We start from the raw sequence: 20985 nt of genomic DNA, 5'->3' as shown, positions 1-20985 counted from the left end.
TTATGATTTTTGGATATTGCATGCATGAATTTAGTAACACTAGAAAGAAAAACAACAAATTGTACCACTTCGACTAAACAACAAGGGTGTGTGTAGAGAAGAGGAAATTAAGGAAATCGTAGAACAGCAGAAACATTTAGATCACGAACAAAAATTTGCTCTTCTATCTTTGCTTCTTAAATACAAAGATATAATCAGTGATAATCCAGGCAGTGTAATAAAGAATTATAAGCACTTAATGAAACTTAAAACACATGAACCGTTCAAACCAAGGGGAAATTACATACTTTATGCTTACCGTGATGCCCTCGACGAAGAAATCGAATTCCTGTTGAAAGGAGGGGTTATAGAAAAGGGATATAATGCATTTATATCTCCATTAATAGTGGTAGCGAAAAAGGATAAAACGATTCGCCTTTGTTTAGATTTATGTGTTTTGAATCAAAGAATTGAACATGATTATGAAAAAGTAGAATCAATAGAGGACGTAATTCCACGCCACCAAAGGTCAAATTGGTTCTTGATCTCAGCCAATGTTTTCTATCCGTTCCTTTGCACCCAGATAGTCGAAAATATATATCTTTCGTGGATAAAGGAAAACTTATCTGTACAAAAGAGTAGTATTGGGACTACAGTCCAGCCCCGCGGTATGTGTTCGATGCCTTGAACGAGCTTTGGGACTAGACATTTTAACACATACCTCATTGTATATGGACGATGTATTGTGCTCCGCCCCTGATTTCTCTCCTATGCTGCATCGACTTGAAGCAGTCTTTGAAAAATTGAAAAGGCAGGCGTAAACGTAAAATTAAGAAAGTGTAGATTCGGTGAAAGGGAAATCCACTTCCATGGGTTTGTAATAAATGGTGAAGAGGCAGATAAAGACGAAGAAAGGTTGCCGCTATTCAAAAAATATCACCACCTAGGACACCTAAGCATCTGCGCCAGTTTCTTGGCCTTATAAATTTTTATCGAGATTTCGCTCTAAGAATCGCCGCTTACTAATTTGTTAAGAAAAAACACCCCTTTCATTTGGGGCAGCCAACAGGAAGCCGCATTTCAACAAATAAATCATTGTTTCTAGAAGATATTGTATTGTCTTATCCCATAAAAGATCAGCCATTCCGATTAGCATGTGATGGATGCCTGAGAGGAATATCAGCATATCTTTTCCAAATAGACGGCGAAGGTCGTCATCGTGCCATTTCTTTTGAATCTCGGACGCTCATTCCAACGGAGAGCCGATGTGCGGTTTGTAAAATTGAGTTTCTTGCTCTTCTATTTGCTCTTAGAAAATACAGATTATACTTAGAAGGAACACATTTTATTGTGTACAGTGACAACACGAACTTGACGCATTTATGGAAGGCAGCTTACCACAAGATAATAGAACGCTGGTTGCTTGAGATCCAGCTAACATACCAGACACGGAAGAAGTCATTTGTGCTATTGCTTTGGGTATGGACGATCGCGTTATACCAGAATTAAAAAATCGTTCCACTCACCAGCGCGAAGACCCTAAATTACGACCAATAATTGGTGTTTTGGAGCGAGAAGATAACGTTACAATGGCCCAGTCTCGTTTGACGCAATGTCGTGAAATGTATAAACTAGAGAAAAACTTGCTTTTTAGGAGGCGACGGAGGGGTGAAGAAGGTTGGTTAGTTTGTATGCCGTCATCGCTCAGGTCAAAGCTTGTTTGGTATATTTATACCTGTAGAGGACAGTATGGCGCAGCCAAAGTAATCGCAGAATTATCCGTGTTGGTCTATTGAAAAAATGGCCCGTTGTTTACGCAAAGTACTGGCTACATGTGCTTTGTGGCAACGAGTGAAATTCCCAAATAGAGACTACAGTAGGATACCTCTCGCCATCACCCCTGAAAGAAAATATGAACTAGTGGCCTTAGACCTGATTGGCAAACTCCCTCGTGGAAGCGGTGGTTGCGAATATATTTTAACACTGGTAGATATGTACTCTAAATATACAGTATCGTACGCTCTCAAGAAGGTAACAACACGTAGCATCTTAGAAAAGATAATAAGTAACTACGTGATACAAGTACAACCGATCGATAAGGTGCTGACTGACAACACCAGCGTCTTCACAACGAAACGGTGGGACACGAATTAAGTCGCCGTGGCATAGAAGCCCTCAGGACCTCTATATATTCGTCAAACTGCAACCCTTCAGAAAGGCTAAACAAGGAAGTGACCCCTTAATAAGAAGTTATTACAGTGAGAACCACACAAAGTGGCCAGAAGTTTTGCCTTTTGTGGCACAATGTATTCATTTCTCAGTAAATTTGGCAACAGAGATGTCCCCACATGAAATCCACATGAATCGACCTCTTACTACGGAAATACACAAGTTGTTAGGTATCCCCCCAGAAACACAAGATTCGCTAAATATGCGGATATCATTAGTGAGACAGGATCTTCTCAGTAAAGCAAAGAAAAGGAAGACAAAAGCACATCAAAAGCTAAGTCCTGTTTCATATAATAAAGGGCAGAAAGTCATTTTACGTGACCACTCAAAACGATTCTTAATAGATAAGAAAATCGCCAAATGGTTTCATGTTTCCATGGGCCATGGACTATAGTAAAGAAAGTATACGATAATGCATACCAAGTTCAGTCTGACAAAGGGAAAGTTGTCACTGTGAACATAAAACACTTGAAACTATATCAGGAAGAAGTAAGATGAAAAACGGAAGGAAGAAAGAGCGACCAAAGTCAAAGGGAACCAGGAGGATGGAAATTTCGCCAATTTCTGTGTCCTTTCCTCCTCCTATTTGCAATTTTCTGTCTACTGCCAGTCTTCAGAAAACTGGTCTCGTGACCTTCTCGGCTCACAGGGCAACTTCGTCTTTCCACGATTTGTTTGTAAAGAAATGTCACGTGTAAGCTGAAATTTTTACAAAAGCAATTTTTTTGTGTGTTTTGTTTTATTTCGTAATACTAATCATTCATAATCATAACGTGTATGTAGTGGAATACCTTATTTTTTATTTATGTTTATACCGTATAAATTAGAAGTATTTAGTTTTAAATTGTGTATAACATACAGTCAAGTAGATTTGTAACTTTATTTTCATTTACTTAGTAGATTAAAAATAGCATCCCATATAGTACTCTAACCTTTCACCTTAATTGGTAAATACTATGTTGTCGGAAAAATTTATTTTTAGTAACTAATTGTAATTTACGATTTTCTGTATATATAAGTAGTTAACCCCTTTAATTCGTAGTAAATAACCCTATTTCTTGCATGCTAGTAGAAAAGTGTTTATCTACCTATAGCACTTCGCACTTTTGGAGGGGTAATGGAACGATACACATGAAAATTTTATTATAAATATGTACATGAAAAATTTTCTTTTTGCTTCAAAAATCCTTGAAATCGATGCAGCTGTCTTTTTTTCTTTATATAATTTCAAGATATTGATATTTCAACTCCACTGTCCTACAACACCGATTTCTCCCAACAGGATACGCTTTTCTCTTTTTCTGGTATATTTACTCTTCTTTTATATAATCCTAATCTTTTCCTTCGATTGTACTTCTCCAACAATACTGTGCTTCTCACACGTATTGTTCTTTCCAAGTCTAATATCAACTTCAGGAGATTTGTTGCTTTGTCTCTTAAATTTGTAAAAAAATCAACTGACCCTAGACGCCAAAAGACTACTTTCTAAGTTCCACAAAAAAACCTTTCTCATCTCCTACCCCAATTTTCGAAAGCGTCTGCAGTAGCGTCGCTTCCTCTCAATCCAGATTATTCAGTTTCCCTCTAAAATCCGCAGAATTCTTTAAACCAATCAAAATTACGTAAATAGTAATGCATTAAAGAAACCGCTAATCAACTTCATAGGACTTTGTTAGGAAACCAGAAAGGGGGATAAGATTCTTTCGTTGAACTTTCGTGTGGAGAATAGTGAGAATAATTTTGACGAGAGACAGTGTGTGTGATGAAGTGATTGCAACAACATCTTGTGTATAGTACGGGTCAGACGGCTAGACAAACTAATCAAATTGTGCAGCGATATCGTCAGCATGGACACCAAAGAAAAATTTGTCTAATCGAAATCATACCAAGTGATACATAAGGTTGATTAACAGCCTAAGTGAAGTGAAGTGCTTCATTCATAATAGTATCAACCACAGGAGCCAAAGAAGAAGGAGATCTGAGACTGTGAAATGCCGAGGAGTGAACTGAGTGACAATTCGGACTGCGTGACTCGTAGTAAAACCGTCTACGAGTAAAACTGTCATGAGGTAACTATAAAGGACTGAGTCATCTAACAATTTTTTTAACGCAATCTAAAGACTATAAATTCATCTTGTTATATATATATATATATATATATATATATATATATATATATATATATATATATATATATATATATGTTCATAAAATTCTAATGTAATATCAGTTTAAGAAGTTTCCCCGGTATGAAGTTGTTTGGTAGCATTGAATGACGTTAATTTCAATTTTAATTTTTTTGTTGCTTTCCAATTTTTTTATTGTTATTTTTTAAAATCTCAACCTGCTCTACCGCAACTTTCCACCTCATGTCCTTTAGTCTGTTTTTCTCTCTTTCCGTTTCCTGTGGATGTATGTTTTTGTGCTGTTAGGCGTTTATAATAAACCTTTACATTATGTAACCTATTTTCTTTTTTACGAGCTTTTTTTGTAACAGGAAAGAAACTACTTTCCTCTTAGATCTACTTCTTACCATTCGTCTTGTTTCAAGTGCTTAAGTAAGATCATTTTGTAATTTTTTGTTTCATCCATTTCCCTCACAATAATAAAACCATCATTCTTAACAATTTATTTTATTATCTTATCTGCAGTTTGCCACACTGATATATTTGAAACAAAATTGAGGTTAGGCCCAACGTCTTTCGAATTCTCAACCAATCCAACCCCGAGCTTATTGGGTTGCCTACTCTAGCAGGAAAAGGAGAATTGCAAGTGGTAATGCACTTTTGCAGTCGTGTGTACATGCCCCAAGAGAAGATAAGGACAACGATGTAAAAGACAGTTTTTAAGAAGAAGTATCACGGGTATTCGACCAAGTACTGCTTAAGGAAAGTAATGACAACAGCGTTAGTTTCGTGAAGTTTGGAACAATTAAAAACCTTATCATGAAGAGTTCAGAATTCCCACATCGTGACGTTCATAAATACACATGGACCTCGCCAGATGGAAGAACACACAATCAAATTGGTCACGTTTTAGTAGATAGAAGAAGACAGTCCAGTAGAATTGATGTTCGCTCGTTCAGAGGACTCGACTGTGACACTGACCACTAGCTGGTAGCAGCGATAACAAGAGATATTATTGTTGAATAAAGAGAATATTCAACATTTGAAAACGGAGAGGTTTAGTTTAAAGAAATTAGAAGAGTGCCAGGCTAAAGGGGAATACCAGATTGAAGTGTAATAGATTCTTGTTTTTGGAAGGTTTTGAGAGCAGTAATGTTCAGAATACTTGGGTCCAAATTAAGGATAGCATTAAAATTTCAGCAAGAGAAAAATTGAGACATGCGGAAATACGTAGGAACAAATCATGGTTCGATCAGAAATGTCCAAACTAACGGAGAAGAGAAAATAGGCGAAACTGCGTTGGCTACAAAATCCGAACAATATAACTACACTACATTTCGTTCACATGAGACGGGATACTTCCAAAATGTTTAGAAAAGAGAAACGCGATTTTTTTAAATCAAAATTTAAGGAACTTGAAGATAATAGTAAAAGAAAATTCTAGACATGTTCAAGGGCATCAAGGAATTTAAGAAAGGGTATCAAACTCGCGCGTATATATTAAAGAGCATCTTGAATAGATGGACAGATTTCTTTGACGATTTGCTTAACACGCAGCCAAAAAACAGTGTTCGTAGGGAAAGGGAAATCCACAGCAGGACCATAAATTTCAGAGCCTAGGCGAACAGAAATAGAAATTGCTATGAAGAAATTAAAGAAACACAAAGCTCCGGGTGCAGACGAAATAAATTCCGTCTGAGGTAATTTTAGCTAGAGGGGAAAGTTGTGGATCAAGATACACAAACTCATTCTCCTTATCTGGAACAAGGAGAAATTACCACAAGAGTGGAAAGAATGAATCATTGTTCCAATTCACAAGAAACGTGACAAAACTGATTGTAATAATTATCGAGACATTTCTCTTGTGTCAACATCCTATAAAATCCTCTCAAACCTTTTATTAGCAAGATTGATCCTATACGCGGATGAAATATTGGAGGTTATTAGTGTGGATTTAGACGTAATCACTCAACTATCGGCAAATATCTACCATTCGACAAATACCCGAAAAGAAATGGGAATACAATATCCCGGTACATCAATTATTTATTGATTTTAGAAAGGCTTACGATTCTATTTGGAGATAAATATTATACAACATTCTTGCAGAATTTGGAATACCGAAAAAGCTAGTTAGATTAATTAAGATGTGCATAAACGAAGTCCAAAGTAAAGTCCGAGTAGGAAAATTCTTGTCCACGATCTTCCTCGTGCCAGGGCCTAAAGCTGAATAGTACTGTACTCACCAGATTATGGCGTATGCTGATCAGGGTTGCCACACTCAAGACTCGCGATGATGCCAAACACGGATACGAATTATGCTAGATTTTTGTAAATTATGCCAGATTTTCAAATTAACTTTCCTAACTAATTTTATAGACCCGCTCCTACTTATCTTCATTATTCTAATAAAGTGTTTCAACGCTGTCAGGACTGATAATGAAATAAATTGGTAAATTGCACATATTTTATGAATGGATAACATTTTAAGAAACATATACACAATATGCCGCTTCCGACACAGCTCTGAAGCATTTCTTTTAGTATATTACTAGCTATCCCCTGACGCTCATATCCGTCCCCTCTCAAGTTGTAAATTGAAAGGGACAGAAACATTTCAGATAACCACACATTCAGGTTTGAGTTGACAGTAATAAAACTATGGGTAAGTAAATATGTTTTGTAGAGTCACGTTTTGCTATTTTTGGACATTTCTCTGAATTCAACAATAAATTATAACCGCGGAAATAGACTGGTTTCATTGCTCCAACCATCGCTTCAACTAAGAAGAATAATTCCGAGCGGTCCTTGAATCATCTAAATTTTCGTTCTTTTTCTGTTCACCAGAAGGAAGAATGAGATTATGCTAGATTTGGCCAAGATGCTAAACTCAAGATGCTAGATGCTAAATGCATGTGAATTATGCTAGATCTAGCACCAAGATGCTAGATATGGCTTCACTGATGCTGATGATGTAAATCTGATAGGAGATGATAGGAGAACAATAGAAAGAAATGTAGAGACATTATTAAATGCTTGCAGTTTACAAGTAAATGCAGATAAAGTAGGTAGATGGAAGTTTACTGGGATCGTAATACTGCAAATTATTGATGCGTCAAACTATCGAATAATATTTTCAATAAAGTGGATCAATATTAACAGATCGAAGTCACATCCACGAAGAAATTAAATGTCGACTGAAACTAGAGAATTCGTGTTATTATTCAGTTCTTTTTATATTCGTGTTATCTTTTGTCGTAGCGAATTCTCTCGAACAATTTGAAGCTCAAAATATAGAACAATAATCATGACTATCGTTCTGTATTGTTGCGAAACATAGTCGCTTACTTGAAGGGAAGAACACAAACTGAAAGTATTTGAGAATAAAATCCTGAGACTAGTATTGGAACTCAAGAGGAATGGCAATCGGGAATGGCGGAAACTTCATAACGAGGAACAGCATAATTTACACCTTTTACCAAACATTGTTAGAGTCATCAAATCTAGGAGGCCCAGGTGGGCAGGTCATGTAGCGAGAATGAAAGAAAGTAGAAACGCCTTCAAAGTTTTGACGGGAATCCAATCAGAAAAAAGTCCATTAGGAAGACCTAAGCACATATGGGAAGACAATATTAAGATGAATCTCGCAGAAATAGGAATACAAAGTAGAAACTGGATTCAGTTGGGTAAGTACAGAAGCCATCGGAGAGGTTTTATAAACGCGGGATTGAACCTCCGGGTACTACAGGCCATAGAATTAGTTAGTTCTTTTACGGTAAAAAATATTTTGTGAAACATAATGGAAATTTAGAAGGTTTATGTTTTGTGTGTATGTAGATAGATAAAACAGAGCACAACTGATACGTATGCACAGAAAACACATCTTGACGATAAAACTAGTTGACGGAGAAATGTCCTAATAAATTCCTTTAAATTGGAAGCATTTCATAGGTCATTCAAATTTTTTAAAAAATCATAGGTAGTGATTAGTCTTTGAAAAAGATGAAATTCATTGGGTTAAGTTCTGACTCAGCCTCTACGCTACGATTTCGTATATGTTATTATTTCCCTTATTTAGCTGAATTTTTAATATTCCCGCGCAAACGGCAGCTTAGGCGTGTCTCTGCGCTCCTCTCATTTTCATACCTTCATTCCCACTATCATGATTAATGCGATTGAGTTGAAAAGCGTGATTACTAAGGAAATTCATCAGCATCACAACGCTGAACAGGTATTTCAGACTTTGACCATTTCCGATTTTGAAAACGCTCCTGCGTACACTATAAGTTATTACTAGATACCTTGTATATTATATCGTCATTAACAAATTGTATATAACAACTTTCTTTTAACGAATAAGTAAAAACTTGTTGTGACTCTTATTGAAAATGCTGGGTTGCGAGCGGAGCGACCAAGAAAATGTTTAACAAATATATTTCTTTGAAAGCCGACAATATTGATTTAAAAAGGCGCCAATTCTTTTACGGGGCGCCGCGTCGTTTACTGTTTTTCGACACCTTTCTTTCTTCTTGCTCGTTCGGCGCCCGGGGCAATCGCCCCGCTCGTCCTCTTCTGGCTACGGCTCTGCCTACCGAAGTCGACTGAATACTTCTCTTGGGAACTAGTATGTACCCTATCCAAACATCCATGTTTCAGAATCCAGCAGTACTTCCGCAACCATTTTTAAAGATGTAGTTGGAGAACACTTCAAATTATATACCCGTAGCCCAACACCCTATATAAAAATTGTTGCGTGAGTAGACATATACAGATGTTTAAAGTCTTATTTAATTCATTTTCTCTCCTCTCTATTTCTCAGCATAGAAAAGAGGCGAACTATTTTAATTGTGATTTGAACGTACACTCTTACGACAAATATTATATAAGAATTCAGTTATGGAAAACAATACATGCAAATTTTGGCATATCATGCAATCGATCATCAAAGGCTTTACTAAACATATGACATTTTTGTCTTAATTTATTTAAAGCACTTAATTGGTTCATGGACAGCATCAATGTTCTCTTGCATTATGGCTGTCTCTGAGCGACCTTCACGAAGTTCGTCAGTGAGGCTGTCGCGGTGAAGCCTAAATTCCTGAAACTAACTGCGATAATTGGTTGATTTATATGGGACTTCATCACCAAACGTAGCACTCATTCGGCTGGCATGTTGGCGTTTCTTTAAACCTTATCGGAAGTCATAAACCATAATAAAGCATTGCGCGAAAATGCTCTCTGGTCAAATCCATTTTCCACCCACTTCCTCATTTCAAACTGCTACCATAAAATAAAGAAGCAATCACTGAACTTCTAAGCTACGGAAGCTACTTGAATCTTGAACACATATCGTACTTCACAAATATGGCAATTTCTAACAACTCCCAAATACTAGATTCCCGAAACTTTCAGTGCAACCCTCATATTCTAATAAGTTTCTAAATGCAGTTAGTAAGTTTCCAGTACAGAACTCGCTTAAATTTTTCTCGCATGGATGTCTTTTTTTCTTTTCTTTTTTTTTTTTTGAATGCATACCATAGGGTCAAGTAGGATAATTGTAAAACGAAAAACGATACTTTTGAGTGTACAACAAAAACTGCTTGGGTTAGAAACATGAAAAAATACCACTATGCACGTTAGACAAATATGTTTGAAAATAACTCAGGTGCTTTTCGTTAACATTTAGTTTCTCTGAGAAAAAAAAATGAAAACATGTGTTTCAAAATAGCCCCTGGATTTGGAGCTATTTTGAAACAGCAATGAGGCTATTGCGAAAACCCGCATAATTTGCAGGATTGAAGACCCTAAAGAATATTGGCGGCTATAACAAAATGCTTTGGGAGTAATGATTCATATGACAAAATTTGGTGTAATTATCTCTGATAGTTATTCAGTTATTTCCTGACAAAAATTAAATGAATAGCAACTCGTTTGTTTGGTACTTACTTTACCAGTAATAACTTTGCAAGTGATGACGAAAAGCTGCTTGAAGTTAAGAAAAAATTACTTTCATGTTCTGTCTTCACCGATATTTCCTTTGTTTCTATGAAAAGCAGCATATTATGCAGAAAACATCAATTTCAAATATCATGCCATTTTCGTAATTGAACATGATTCCATTAAACGCAGAAAAATAAAACAGATGAACCTTTCAAGGCCTGATTAATAAACGTAGACTCATACTTTTGTTGCTTTACATGAAAAGTTCCAAGATTATCATGGTCTCATTAGAATAGGCCTGCTTATCTTCAAACAGTTCTAGGTTTTACACTTCAAACACATCAACAATCTTTTCAAAATAGTACTTGTATCAATCAGCAGACATTACCATTTCAGGAGTAAGCAAAATGCCAATAATATCCGAATTTTTAACGAATGAAATGTCAGTTTCGACAGGTTTAAATGTTTTCTTATTCACATCAGACTTAAGACCCATAACTTCAAATCCATCATAAGGTAGGACTCTTAATATTGTCACAGCATAACGATGTGTGGTACTATTTTGGCGACTTCCTTTAAAATTTGCAAGAACAGTCTCCTGGTCGAATACACGCACTGTTTCAGGGTCGTCTATTTCGACGAAATCGTCGGGTTGTGGATCATCCAAATTATCATCATCAGAAGATGCTATCACGTTTCATAATAGCTCCACACAGTGTTTCATAATAGCCCCAAACTGTGTTCCATAATAGCCCCTTGACTTTTGACCCATATTGCCCCTGTACCATGCATCATTTCACACATTACTTACGTGGTCTGAAAATCTCAAAACATCTTCTATAAGAATATATATTTAGTTAGTTAGTGAGGCATTTGATATTCGAGATATAACAAAAGTTTTGTAGGAACAAAATAAAAGTTTTTTTTTTCTGTTGAAAAATACATGGTTTCAGATTATATTTTTTTCTCTCAAAAACTGTCATACTTCAGATATTCAAGATATATGCAATAGATATAGCAATAAATTTACTACCTTGTCATACATTTTTTAGAAAGTCACAGAGTTCTAAAAAAACAGGGATGTTTCACAATAGCCCAACTTTTTTCGTGTTTCACAATTATCCACTTGACCTTACTTCAATCTCGATTTTTGAAAATATACCGCCCCTTGAAATTTGTGGCCCTGAGTCGGAGCCCCTGTAGCCTGAGTGTAAATATGAGTCTGAATAGAAGTGAATAAGAAAGAATAATCGGAATGAGAATACGGGAGGAAATGGAAGAACTTTGAGAAAATGTCAAAGATGATGTTATCCACCATAGCCTCAAATAGCTTGGAATAAAGCTAGGAACTCCACACATTAAATATGGAAGCTCCGCAAGTACAAATTGTAAGCAAAAAACTAAGTCGGATGAAAATTCGAAGCAAAACAAATCTAAATCTAATGACAGACAAAAACGGATGTAAACCTGCCTATGTGAGGTAAGCATGAATTGATTTAAGTTTAACTTCCTTTTCCGGTGTCAAGATTGCTTACAAGTCGAGATTTGAGATTATATCGTGTCGAAAATATGTCAAAGATGTTAATCCGTCTCGAAAAGTATATCTATTTCTATTGAAAGAGTTCTGTCTCGTCTCGTATCTCTTGACAAAAACACCTATCTGGTCTTGTTTTGTGGGCAACTAGATGGGACGGAATGAGATCCGAATCATTCGAAACTTGGTCTGAATAAAACAGTTCAATTCCATTTATTCTCAACTTGTACAAATCAAATTTACTCCATCAAGCAATACCTCAGAGTTCAGTTTGCAGCCGTGAAATAGGTTTGAGGAGCATATGTTTGAGATCCAACCCGAATTCTTTGTTTAAATTTTTCCATTATTTAAGCATCTGTTTTGGTAACGTGTGATGATAGTAACTGTTCTCTCAGAATTAGATGAAAGTTCTATAATCTTCAATGAATGATGTCTTTCTGAAGTTTATTTAACTCAAATAAATCAATAAACTCCAGTACGGATTGCGAAATATCTACTTTTATTTATTTAATTCAATACGTATCCAGAAGTTGTCATCAAGAAGTATTTTCGTGAGTTGCGAAGGTAATGATGATTCTCCACTCATATAGATTAGGGTGGTTTGAAAAAAATCAATTTTCGATTTCCGGAACGCTAGATTGCGCAAAAGTGGATTTTGGTATACACAAGAACCCCCCCCAAAAAAAAAACTTTTATTTATATATCTCCGGTCCCGCACCGCAGTTCAAATTGGAAAAGTTCGGCAAAAACAATAAATTTTCAATATATTTTTTAAAGGACAGAAGAATATATGATGTTGACCGTATATAGCCTAAAGGTTTCTTGAAGTATGTAAAAACAACTTTAAAATAAATAAACTATATTCATATAGCATCTATTGGTCTCGCATCGCGGTAAAAAATTGGCAAATTTTGCGAATTTAGCAAACTTTGAGAATTTAACATTTTTTAAAAATTTTCTTAAAACAAGTAAGACAAGGACGCTACTCACCACGAGGGGGTGGTTGCACTTGGAGTTCCACTACCCAACCAGCCATCCAATGTTTAGGGTGTATTATTTGCAATTGTATTTACAAATTTATTTTCACATAATCGTCCCCTACAAATTTCAATTTTCTCTTTATTTTTGTCCATTGCTAATGACTTTAAACGCTGATTTATGCGGGGGCAGCGGTGGCACAGTGGCAGAGCTTTAACCACTTGTGCATGGGGTTCTTGGTTCGATCCCCAGCTCGTACCAAGTGAATTTTGTGGTGGACAAACTCCGTATGTGTGGCTTTTCTCGAGATTCTCCCATTTCCTCCACTTTCTTCATTCCACCATTTCATTTATTTCTCATCATCGCCTTCTACCTAAGCTCTCGAATGTGGTTTCTGTCATCAATGACCATCACCAAAAGCAAACTTTCGGGATGAGCAACGGAAGCATTTCGTTCTATAACAGGGTCTATAACTTATTTCAGCTCTTCTGACAAAATACCGCATTTTCTGGATGGTCTCGTAAACATGTTCTGGACTTTCGGTCAAATTGTTGCCCAACTTAATGACAAACCACATAGGTATATATAACTTTAAGATAAAAATGACAATTTGACTCATTATCTGAAAGACTTTCCACACTAATGTATAGCCGCAGAACTCTTTTAGCTGTAGTGAGCCATCTTGAATGTGACAAAGGGCCGGGGTCACGAACTGAAAAGTCTTCAGAGCAGTGCACTAACTGGATGACTTTTGATATGTCTAGTAAATACAGTTGATCTTTGCTGAGTATCTGCCTGTCTACTTCAGAATCACACAATTGATAGGTTGAAATTCAATAACTGGTATAGAGTGTGTGGACACAGTACTAGAGACGGCTTCATCAGAGCTACACTATTGTCAAGATCATCCATGCCTACATTTTCGCATAAAATCAGAAAAAAATAAAAAAATGAAATCTTTATGTCCCACGATTAAGCCGGCTAGGCTCAAGTAGACGGTGATGATAAAAAATGTATGAAATGATGGAATGAAGAAAGTGGGAGGAAACGGGAGAATCCCGAGAAAACTCACTCACACGGTGTTTGTACACCACAAAGCTCACTCCGTACAAGCGGGATCGAACCAAGGACCCCATGCAGCAGAGGTGAACTCCTTATCACTGAGCCCCCGCTTCCCCCGCATAAATCAGAGTTTAAAATCATTAGTAATGATGGCTTGTTGGATAGTGAACTCCAAACGCAGCCACTTCCTTGTAGTGACTAGCGTCCTTATCTTACTTGTTTTAAGAAAATAATAATAAAATGAAACAGGTTAAACTCTCAAATTTTGTAAAATTCGCAAATTTTGCTAATTTTAGACAGCGATGCGCGACCAGAATATATCATATAAATATAGTGTATTTATTTTAAAATTATTTTTACATACTTGAAGACTATATAGGGTCATCATCCTATATTATTCAGTCGTTTCAGAAAAATATTGAAAATTTATTGTTTTTACCGGATTTTTCAAATTTCAACGGCGATCCGGGGCAGGAAGATAAATAAACAAAAGTTTTTCTTTTTGGGTTTTTCTTGTCTATACCAATGGCAACTTTTGCGCACTATAGCGTTTCGGAAAACGAAAAGGTTTTTTTTTTTTTTTTTTTCGAACCACACTAATATAGAGCAATTGAAGCACAGTTTTATTGAAACATATACACCCAAGAAAAGAAAGAAGAAAGAAGAAGAAATAAAAATAAAAATAAAAAGAGTGGAAAATACCTGGCCAGTTTGTTTTCTCAGGCAACTTTTACGAAATTGCAGCTTCTTGTGGTCTGTGTAAATAGTGCTTGTGAGTGCTTGGTATGCTTTATATTTTAATAAAATCAATTACACTTCTCAGTACTCCTTTTGTCGATGGACATCCTGCAATGTCAGATCAGAGGTAAGCAAACGGAGAAAGTGAGGGGCATTTACCCAACTTATATAATTAGTTTTGATTTGTTTGAGTGCTCTTTAGAACTTGATTGACACTTACCTTGATTTAACTATTTTTTTTCCTATTTATTCCCATTAACATGTCCTTTAACGATATATTCTCTTTATTGAGTTGTGAATAATAATGTTATTTCGTATCAGTTAATTCTTATATACTACGACCTTGCATACTGAAAATAGATCTCTCCTACTAATCCCAAAAATATTAAAAATCTTTTTATTATAGAGTAACAGCAATTGCTGCATATTAACCCTTTATTGGCTTTTTGCAATTGAGTCGAGAGAAAATTATGAAAATATGTCTGTGGCGTATTCAGGACACATGGCAGCTATAGGCAGCACACTTGACGTCAGGTGTTGCAGGAACGCAAGAAATCATCATAGCGGTACATTAACTAGCGAAAACAGAATAACACCGCTTCACGTATAGTGTTGTAATAGTACAATATCGATAAATGGTTAATAAATTCTTACTTTGAAGGATAAGTTCTATTTTTGACTTTTAAGTACACGTTCTTTTCTTATGTCAAAGAAATTCGTTAATTGAATTAATGATGTTACATTGTATACTAAAATGTTTCAATTTTTCTGTTTTCAGAAAAATGAGATTATCTGCATTTGTTTTACTTTTCTTGACCCTTGTGATGGTCGCCACATCCTCTGCAAAATCAAGGGGAAGATCCAGAGCTAGATCCGAAGAATACTGTGTATGTTCACTTATTCTGCTTCCTGTGTGTGGAACTGATGGTAAAACGTACGCTAACGAATGTATTCTAAACTGCGAAAGAGAAAGAGGTCACCCTGGTAAGTAAACGACTAATTTTGAGATAATCCTCGACTAGAAATGAAATGAAATCTTTGAGTTTTACGTCCCACGGTTATGCCGGTTAGGGTAAAGGAAACGGTGATTATGAGAAATGAATGAAATGGTGGAATGAAGAAAGTGGGAGGAAACGGGAGAACCCCGAGAAAACCCACGCAAACGGTGTTTGTCCACCACAAAGTTCACTTGGCGGGAGCAGGGTTTGAACCCGGGACCCCATGCACCCGAGGTGAACGCTCTACCACTGAGCCACCGCGGCCCCAATCCTGGACTAGATCTGAATGTTTCATTTCCATTGTACGTAAGTTAACACTTCGCTTACCAATTAAAACTGTAACATTTAAGGACAATTTGATCTGAGACTGTATGAAGCGTACAGTTATTGGTAAGATTCAATCAAATCTTTGGAACGAAATATTTCACTATTGAATGGCGAATTATTTCGATAGATCGAATATTCATTATTTTCCATCGTGATAGTATATTTCAACTAGCCTACAAAATAAACAAAATAGTACAAAATAGATTCTACTGTATATCACTAGAAAAGAGATCATAAAGGAATATTATTGACAGTCCATAAAATTTTATCTGCGTTCCTATATAACAATTTTTCCCAATGAATATTTTTTTCAATTGAAAGTACTGTAAAGTTGTTTATGTCCATATTCCAATGTGCAGTCTGATACATAACAAGTCCACTACACTAATTTTAGAACTCTACTGCTGAATGGTAACACTAACGAATTTAGTGCACATAGCACCGGGCTCGAATTTAAAAGAAACGCACTATAGTTGTAATATCCTACACGTGGTCTATATTTGTTAACACCAATAATTCTTCTTATATAAAAACAAAACCATATACTCTCTTACTACAACTACTACAAGCAAGAAGACAATAGCAGCATCCTCATTATCATCAGGTCGTGTGACAGAAAAGGAACTCTAGCGCCACCGCTGCGCACAAGAGAGTATGAAACAAGATGTAAGACCTTCATCAGCATCAATTTCGGATGATCATCCTTACCTGAAGCTCTGACAGATCTACCCTAACGCAGGCCTCTGAGCTTGCCTGATGCTTTGTGGGAGCTCATTCTCTCTCTGTTTGTCTGGAGCACTGAGAATTCCTAAACCATTACCACTTAGCTCACCTGGAGCTCTGTATATCCTTCCATTGGCTGCCCGGGCATTGGGGCACCTATATACCCAGACACATTACATAGACAACTTTGTATAATTGTCTTCGGACCAGAATCAGAGTAACTTTGGGTGGTATATTTATATTTAACAAGACTTTCATGATAAAATATTGTAAAAAGAAAAAAAAAAAAACGAATCCTACTATCTTATTAAGGTAATTTCACAATATATTTATGATATTTACATTTACATCTTTGAAAGGGCATATGCCAGAACAGTAGAGATTAATAATACAAACACATTTTTTTGTTTTATTTTAGCATTTTTGCACTTTTCCCTTCCTTTTCTCCTATGAAAACTGCCCCCAAAAAATCCTAACCCTGTTTATAACTTTGCAGTTCTCAATTACTTCGGAGATGCGGATACCGTTTTAATTTTTCAATCAAGGTACGAACTCCATACTTCTAAATTTTGGTATCTGCATAGTAGTAGTAGTAATTGAGAGGTAGGAAAAACGTATTATCAACAATTAAATTATAAATCTTTATTTAAAAGCGTACAACATACACATACAGGATGTCAATACTCTTATTTACATCCTTTATAAATTATGAGATGTAAATGGTGCCATAGATCCCTAGGGAAAAACTGTAATACATTATTAGTATGTTGCTTAATGAAAATATAGTTAGTTACTTTTGTAGCTAGTGATGCCCTTTCAAATAATTTAACAACCAGTTCTATGATTAGCAATGCTGATTTTAGGGATTGCCCTGGATGAGGGAATTGCCTCTGGAGCTTCGAAAGTCTCTCCGAGACATACTTCGCATTTTATTCAACATACAAGGAGACTTACGTAAGTGTAACTCACCAATTTGAATGCAACTTTGCATACGTGTAAAACATCGAAAAATAATAGAAACGTCTTTTTTTTTATTTCGGCAACGGTGCGGGTTTAAGGGTAGAAACCACTCCTTGAACTACACTTTCCAAGCATACACAGAAAATAATCATTTACTGTAGAACAAACCATACTGGCAAGGAGGTTTTAGGGCAGCTGATTCAGAATCTGATGTCAAAATTACAAAATTCAAAATGGTGGATCCAATATGGTGATTACAATGACAAAAGGTCTTCTGGTTTCAGATACTCTGCAGTTAGCCGAGAACAATTATAGTATGCAGGGGCTACTGCGGGAAGGATGTAGAACGATTTGAAACCCCTTTCGGTACTTATTTTAACGGGATGTTGATTAACGTGAGTCTCTGCACCTCTCACTGTTCAGGGTGCTCATTGAAAACCCCTTGCCTCCCCTAGCCTCGCCCCCTCTCCTCCCGCCTCTCACTAGTAAGGGTGCTACAGTATATTGGGATTCCGTGTTAAACCTTGCAGAACGCAATAGGTGTAAGATTCAATTTCTTGATATGTTCTTCTTTAGGCCATTGAAAAGCTTCTTGAGACATTTTTCTGATATTGTCCTTATCCACAATTATAACAAAAACTTATATTTTCGTAGTAATTACAATCCAATTACTGATTAATAATCAGTTTTCTTCTCCCGGATTTGCAAATTTTATTACGTATGCGTGATACAAAAGCGGTTATTTGGAAGATAAACCACCTGCATTTGAAAATCCCGTAACATTTTGTTTCAAAGATTGAGCAGCATTTTGCGATTTGTGCACAATTATTGCTGTAATACGTTGTGCGTGGTGGAAACAATGTTTATGCATCACACACTTTATAACGGAATATCATTACTATAAAACATTTTCTACATTGTTAATTATAACAATTGAGAATATAATAAGTTGTGATATAGTGAGAGGCGAGGGAACTCACAACAAATAAGCAACTCGACTAGTGAGAGGCGAGGGAACTCACTTTCAATAAGCACCTCAAATACACTGAGAAAAAATGTAGGTGGCGTACTTAAAAAGGTAGGTTACATGCGTAATATCCTGTAGTTTTTGGACTTAACGTACAGCAGACGTATAACTGAAAACGCATGTTTTACAATACTTTGTATATAAGTGTTTCATCTATACGTACTTTCCGTATGAAACAATATAGGTGGTCAGGATCTCACATAAAAATGGACGTATATAACATATAACTGACGAATGTAACATAAGTATATGCATGCGATAAACGGAAAACTGTTAGATGTCAGACATCCTGAAACGGCATGATGTAACACCTAAGGGCAGTGCGTATGTAGCATATGAATAACGTATGCTCCATACTAATTTCTGTAGTAAGGAGGAGGATTCCGTATATTTGTACAATATACCGCTGTCCGGAGAACGGATTTTTCTCAGTGTAGGGAGAGGCGATGGGACTCACTTTAAATAAGCATTACTCCAAGCACTCACTTCAAGCAAGCATCCTGTTAAAATAGATAAACAGTGGTCTAACCCACATTTTTAAAAATGGAGATCAATCAAGTTAAAGTTAAACACATGTAGTTTTTTTTTGTACAATATATATATACAATGTATGATACATTCAACCACTTGTGGTTCCTTTTGGTATATTGTACAAAAAACACATTTGTTGAACTTTAACTTGAATTTTCTCCATTTTTTTTAAATGTGGGTTAGACCACTGTTGCGCTCGTCCCCCCCTCATTGTTCATGACTAACTGCAGAGCACTTCAAACCAGAAAACTGTTAGTAATTGCAATCACCATATTGGATCCGCCACTTTGAATTTTTGTAATTTTGACGTCAGATTCTGAATCAACTGTCCTAAAACCTTCCTTGCTGTAAGATTTTCTTCAACATTAAATGATTATTTTCTGTCTATGCTTGAAGACCTCCCTAACCTTCAAAGTGGGGTTCCTACTCTTAAACCCGCACCATTGCCGAATATAGAAAATACGTGTCGATTATTTTTCGATATTCTACAAGTATATAAAGTTTTATTGATATTGGTGACTTACACTTAGGTGAGTCTCCTTGTTAGATCATCAGTACTTTCGCAGTACTACTTTCTCTGTATTGAAATTCCTCCTCGGCGTAAATCTGAAATCATCACTGATAATTTGTATAGTTAAGTTGACTTAGTATTAATATTTCTAAATAGTTGAAGTAAATTATTATTATTATTATTATTATTATTATTATTAGTAGTAGTAGTAGTAGTAGTAGTAGTGGTGGTAGTAGTGGTGGTGGTAGTAATTTCAATTATACTAATAGAAACTGTTAGCCCCCGTTTGAAGCCATGTAATTTCCCACCATCTAAAATACATATTCCTTCTGGCATTGAAGCAGGCAGTGACGCCTGTGTGAGTATCAAAGGACAAAAGCGTCATGTGACCCATGTATAAAAGGTAACCAAGAACATCGATATGTCACTTAAGACATACCTAGAAAATCAAAAATAGTCCCTCTCAGCACCGATGACGTGTCAATGTTCTGGAAGGCCATAGATTCAATCGCGGTAGAACTTGGTGGGCCGTGAAGCGAAGAAGGTATCAAGTGAATTTTGCACCTCTACTAGGGATTTCAACTAGCATAATTTAAAGTGATTGTCTAATGAATGGAACAGGTGATAATCGAACGGTGCAATGTCCGGCAATATGGCGGATGCAATAGTGTTTCCCATCCAAGGCATAGAATGGTTCCCGGGTTTATCCTAGCCACGTGGGGCTTAGCGTTGTTCTGTAACAGAAGGGCCTCTTTGCGATTCAGAAATGCTGGCTCCAGAGTTTTGAGTTTTTCTCGAACACGGTTCACCTGCTGACAGTACATAGTTGCATTGATGCTCTGACCAGCTGGTAGAAGTTACCGATGCATGATGCCGCGAGCAGACCACCAAACACACAGGAGGAACTTCTTCTGGTGCAATGCTCATTCCGACTATTTTGGAACCGGTTCAAGGGATGCTAACCAATGATGACGGTACCGTGGAGCTTCGTACAGAACCCACTTCTCATCACAAGTAAACATCCTGTCCAGAAATGGCTCCTTCCTCAGACGAGACAGCAAAGAAACACAGGTGTCTGTTTGTGTTGCCTTCTGGCCCGGAGGCAAGTCATGTGGGACACATCGATCCAACTTGTAGTGCTTCCCAAATTGATGGAGTTGCTGATGAATGGTTTCTCCACTCACACTGAATTGTAGTGCCAGTCCTTCAGATTACTCCAGTCCCTAGCAATACCTCTCTAGGAATTTCATAGTTGACGATATTTCTCTTCATATATATGGAGAACATGTTTATTTGAATAAAAAATATGAGGTAGACATTCT

At 36.4% G+C, this 20985-nt stretch overlaps 1 protein-coding gene across 1 annotated transcript in view; it reads left to right on the top strand.

The window, feature by feature from the left end:
- LOC145663627 (turripeptide Ici9.1-like) overlaps nucleotides 1-20985 on the top strand; it is a 39002-nt gene that overhangs the window by 5827 nt on the left and 12190 nt on the right. The window contains exon 2 of the mRNA XM_081729729.1: nucleotides 15365-15570. Within this exon, the coding sequence (XP_081585855.1) occupies nucleotides 15369-15570 (202 nt within the window). The 5' untranslated portion in view covers nucleotides 15365-15368. The remainder of the gene's footprint in view (nucleotides 1-15364; nucleotides 15571-20985) is intronic.

The sequence above is a fragment of the Thermobia domestica genome, chromosome 11 (genome assembly GCF_964235325.1).
Source record: "Thermobia domestica chromosome 11, izTheDome1.hap1.1, whole genome shotgun sequence".
Taxonomy (NCBI): domain Eukaryota; kingdom Metazoa; phylum Arthropoda; class Insecta; order Zygentoma; family Lepismatidae; genus Thermobia; species Thermobia domestica.
Note: the sequence above shows the minus strand (reverse complement) of the source record. Positions and strands in the feature narration are given on the sequence as shown.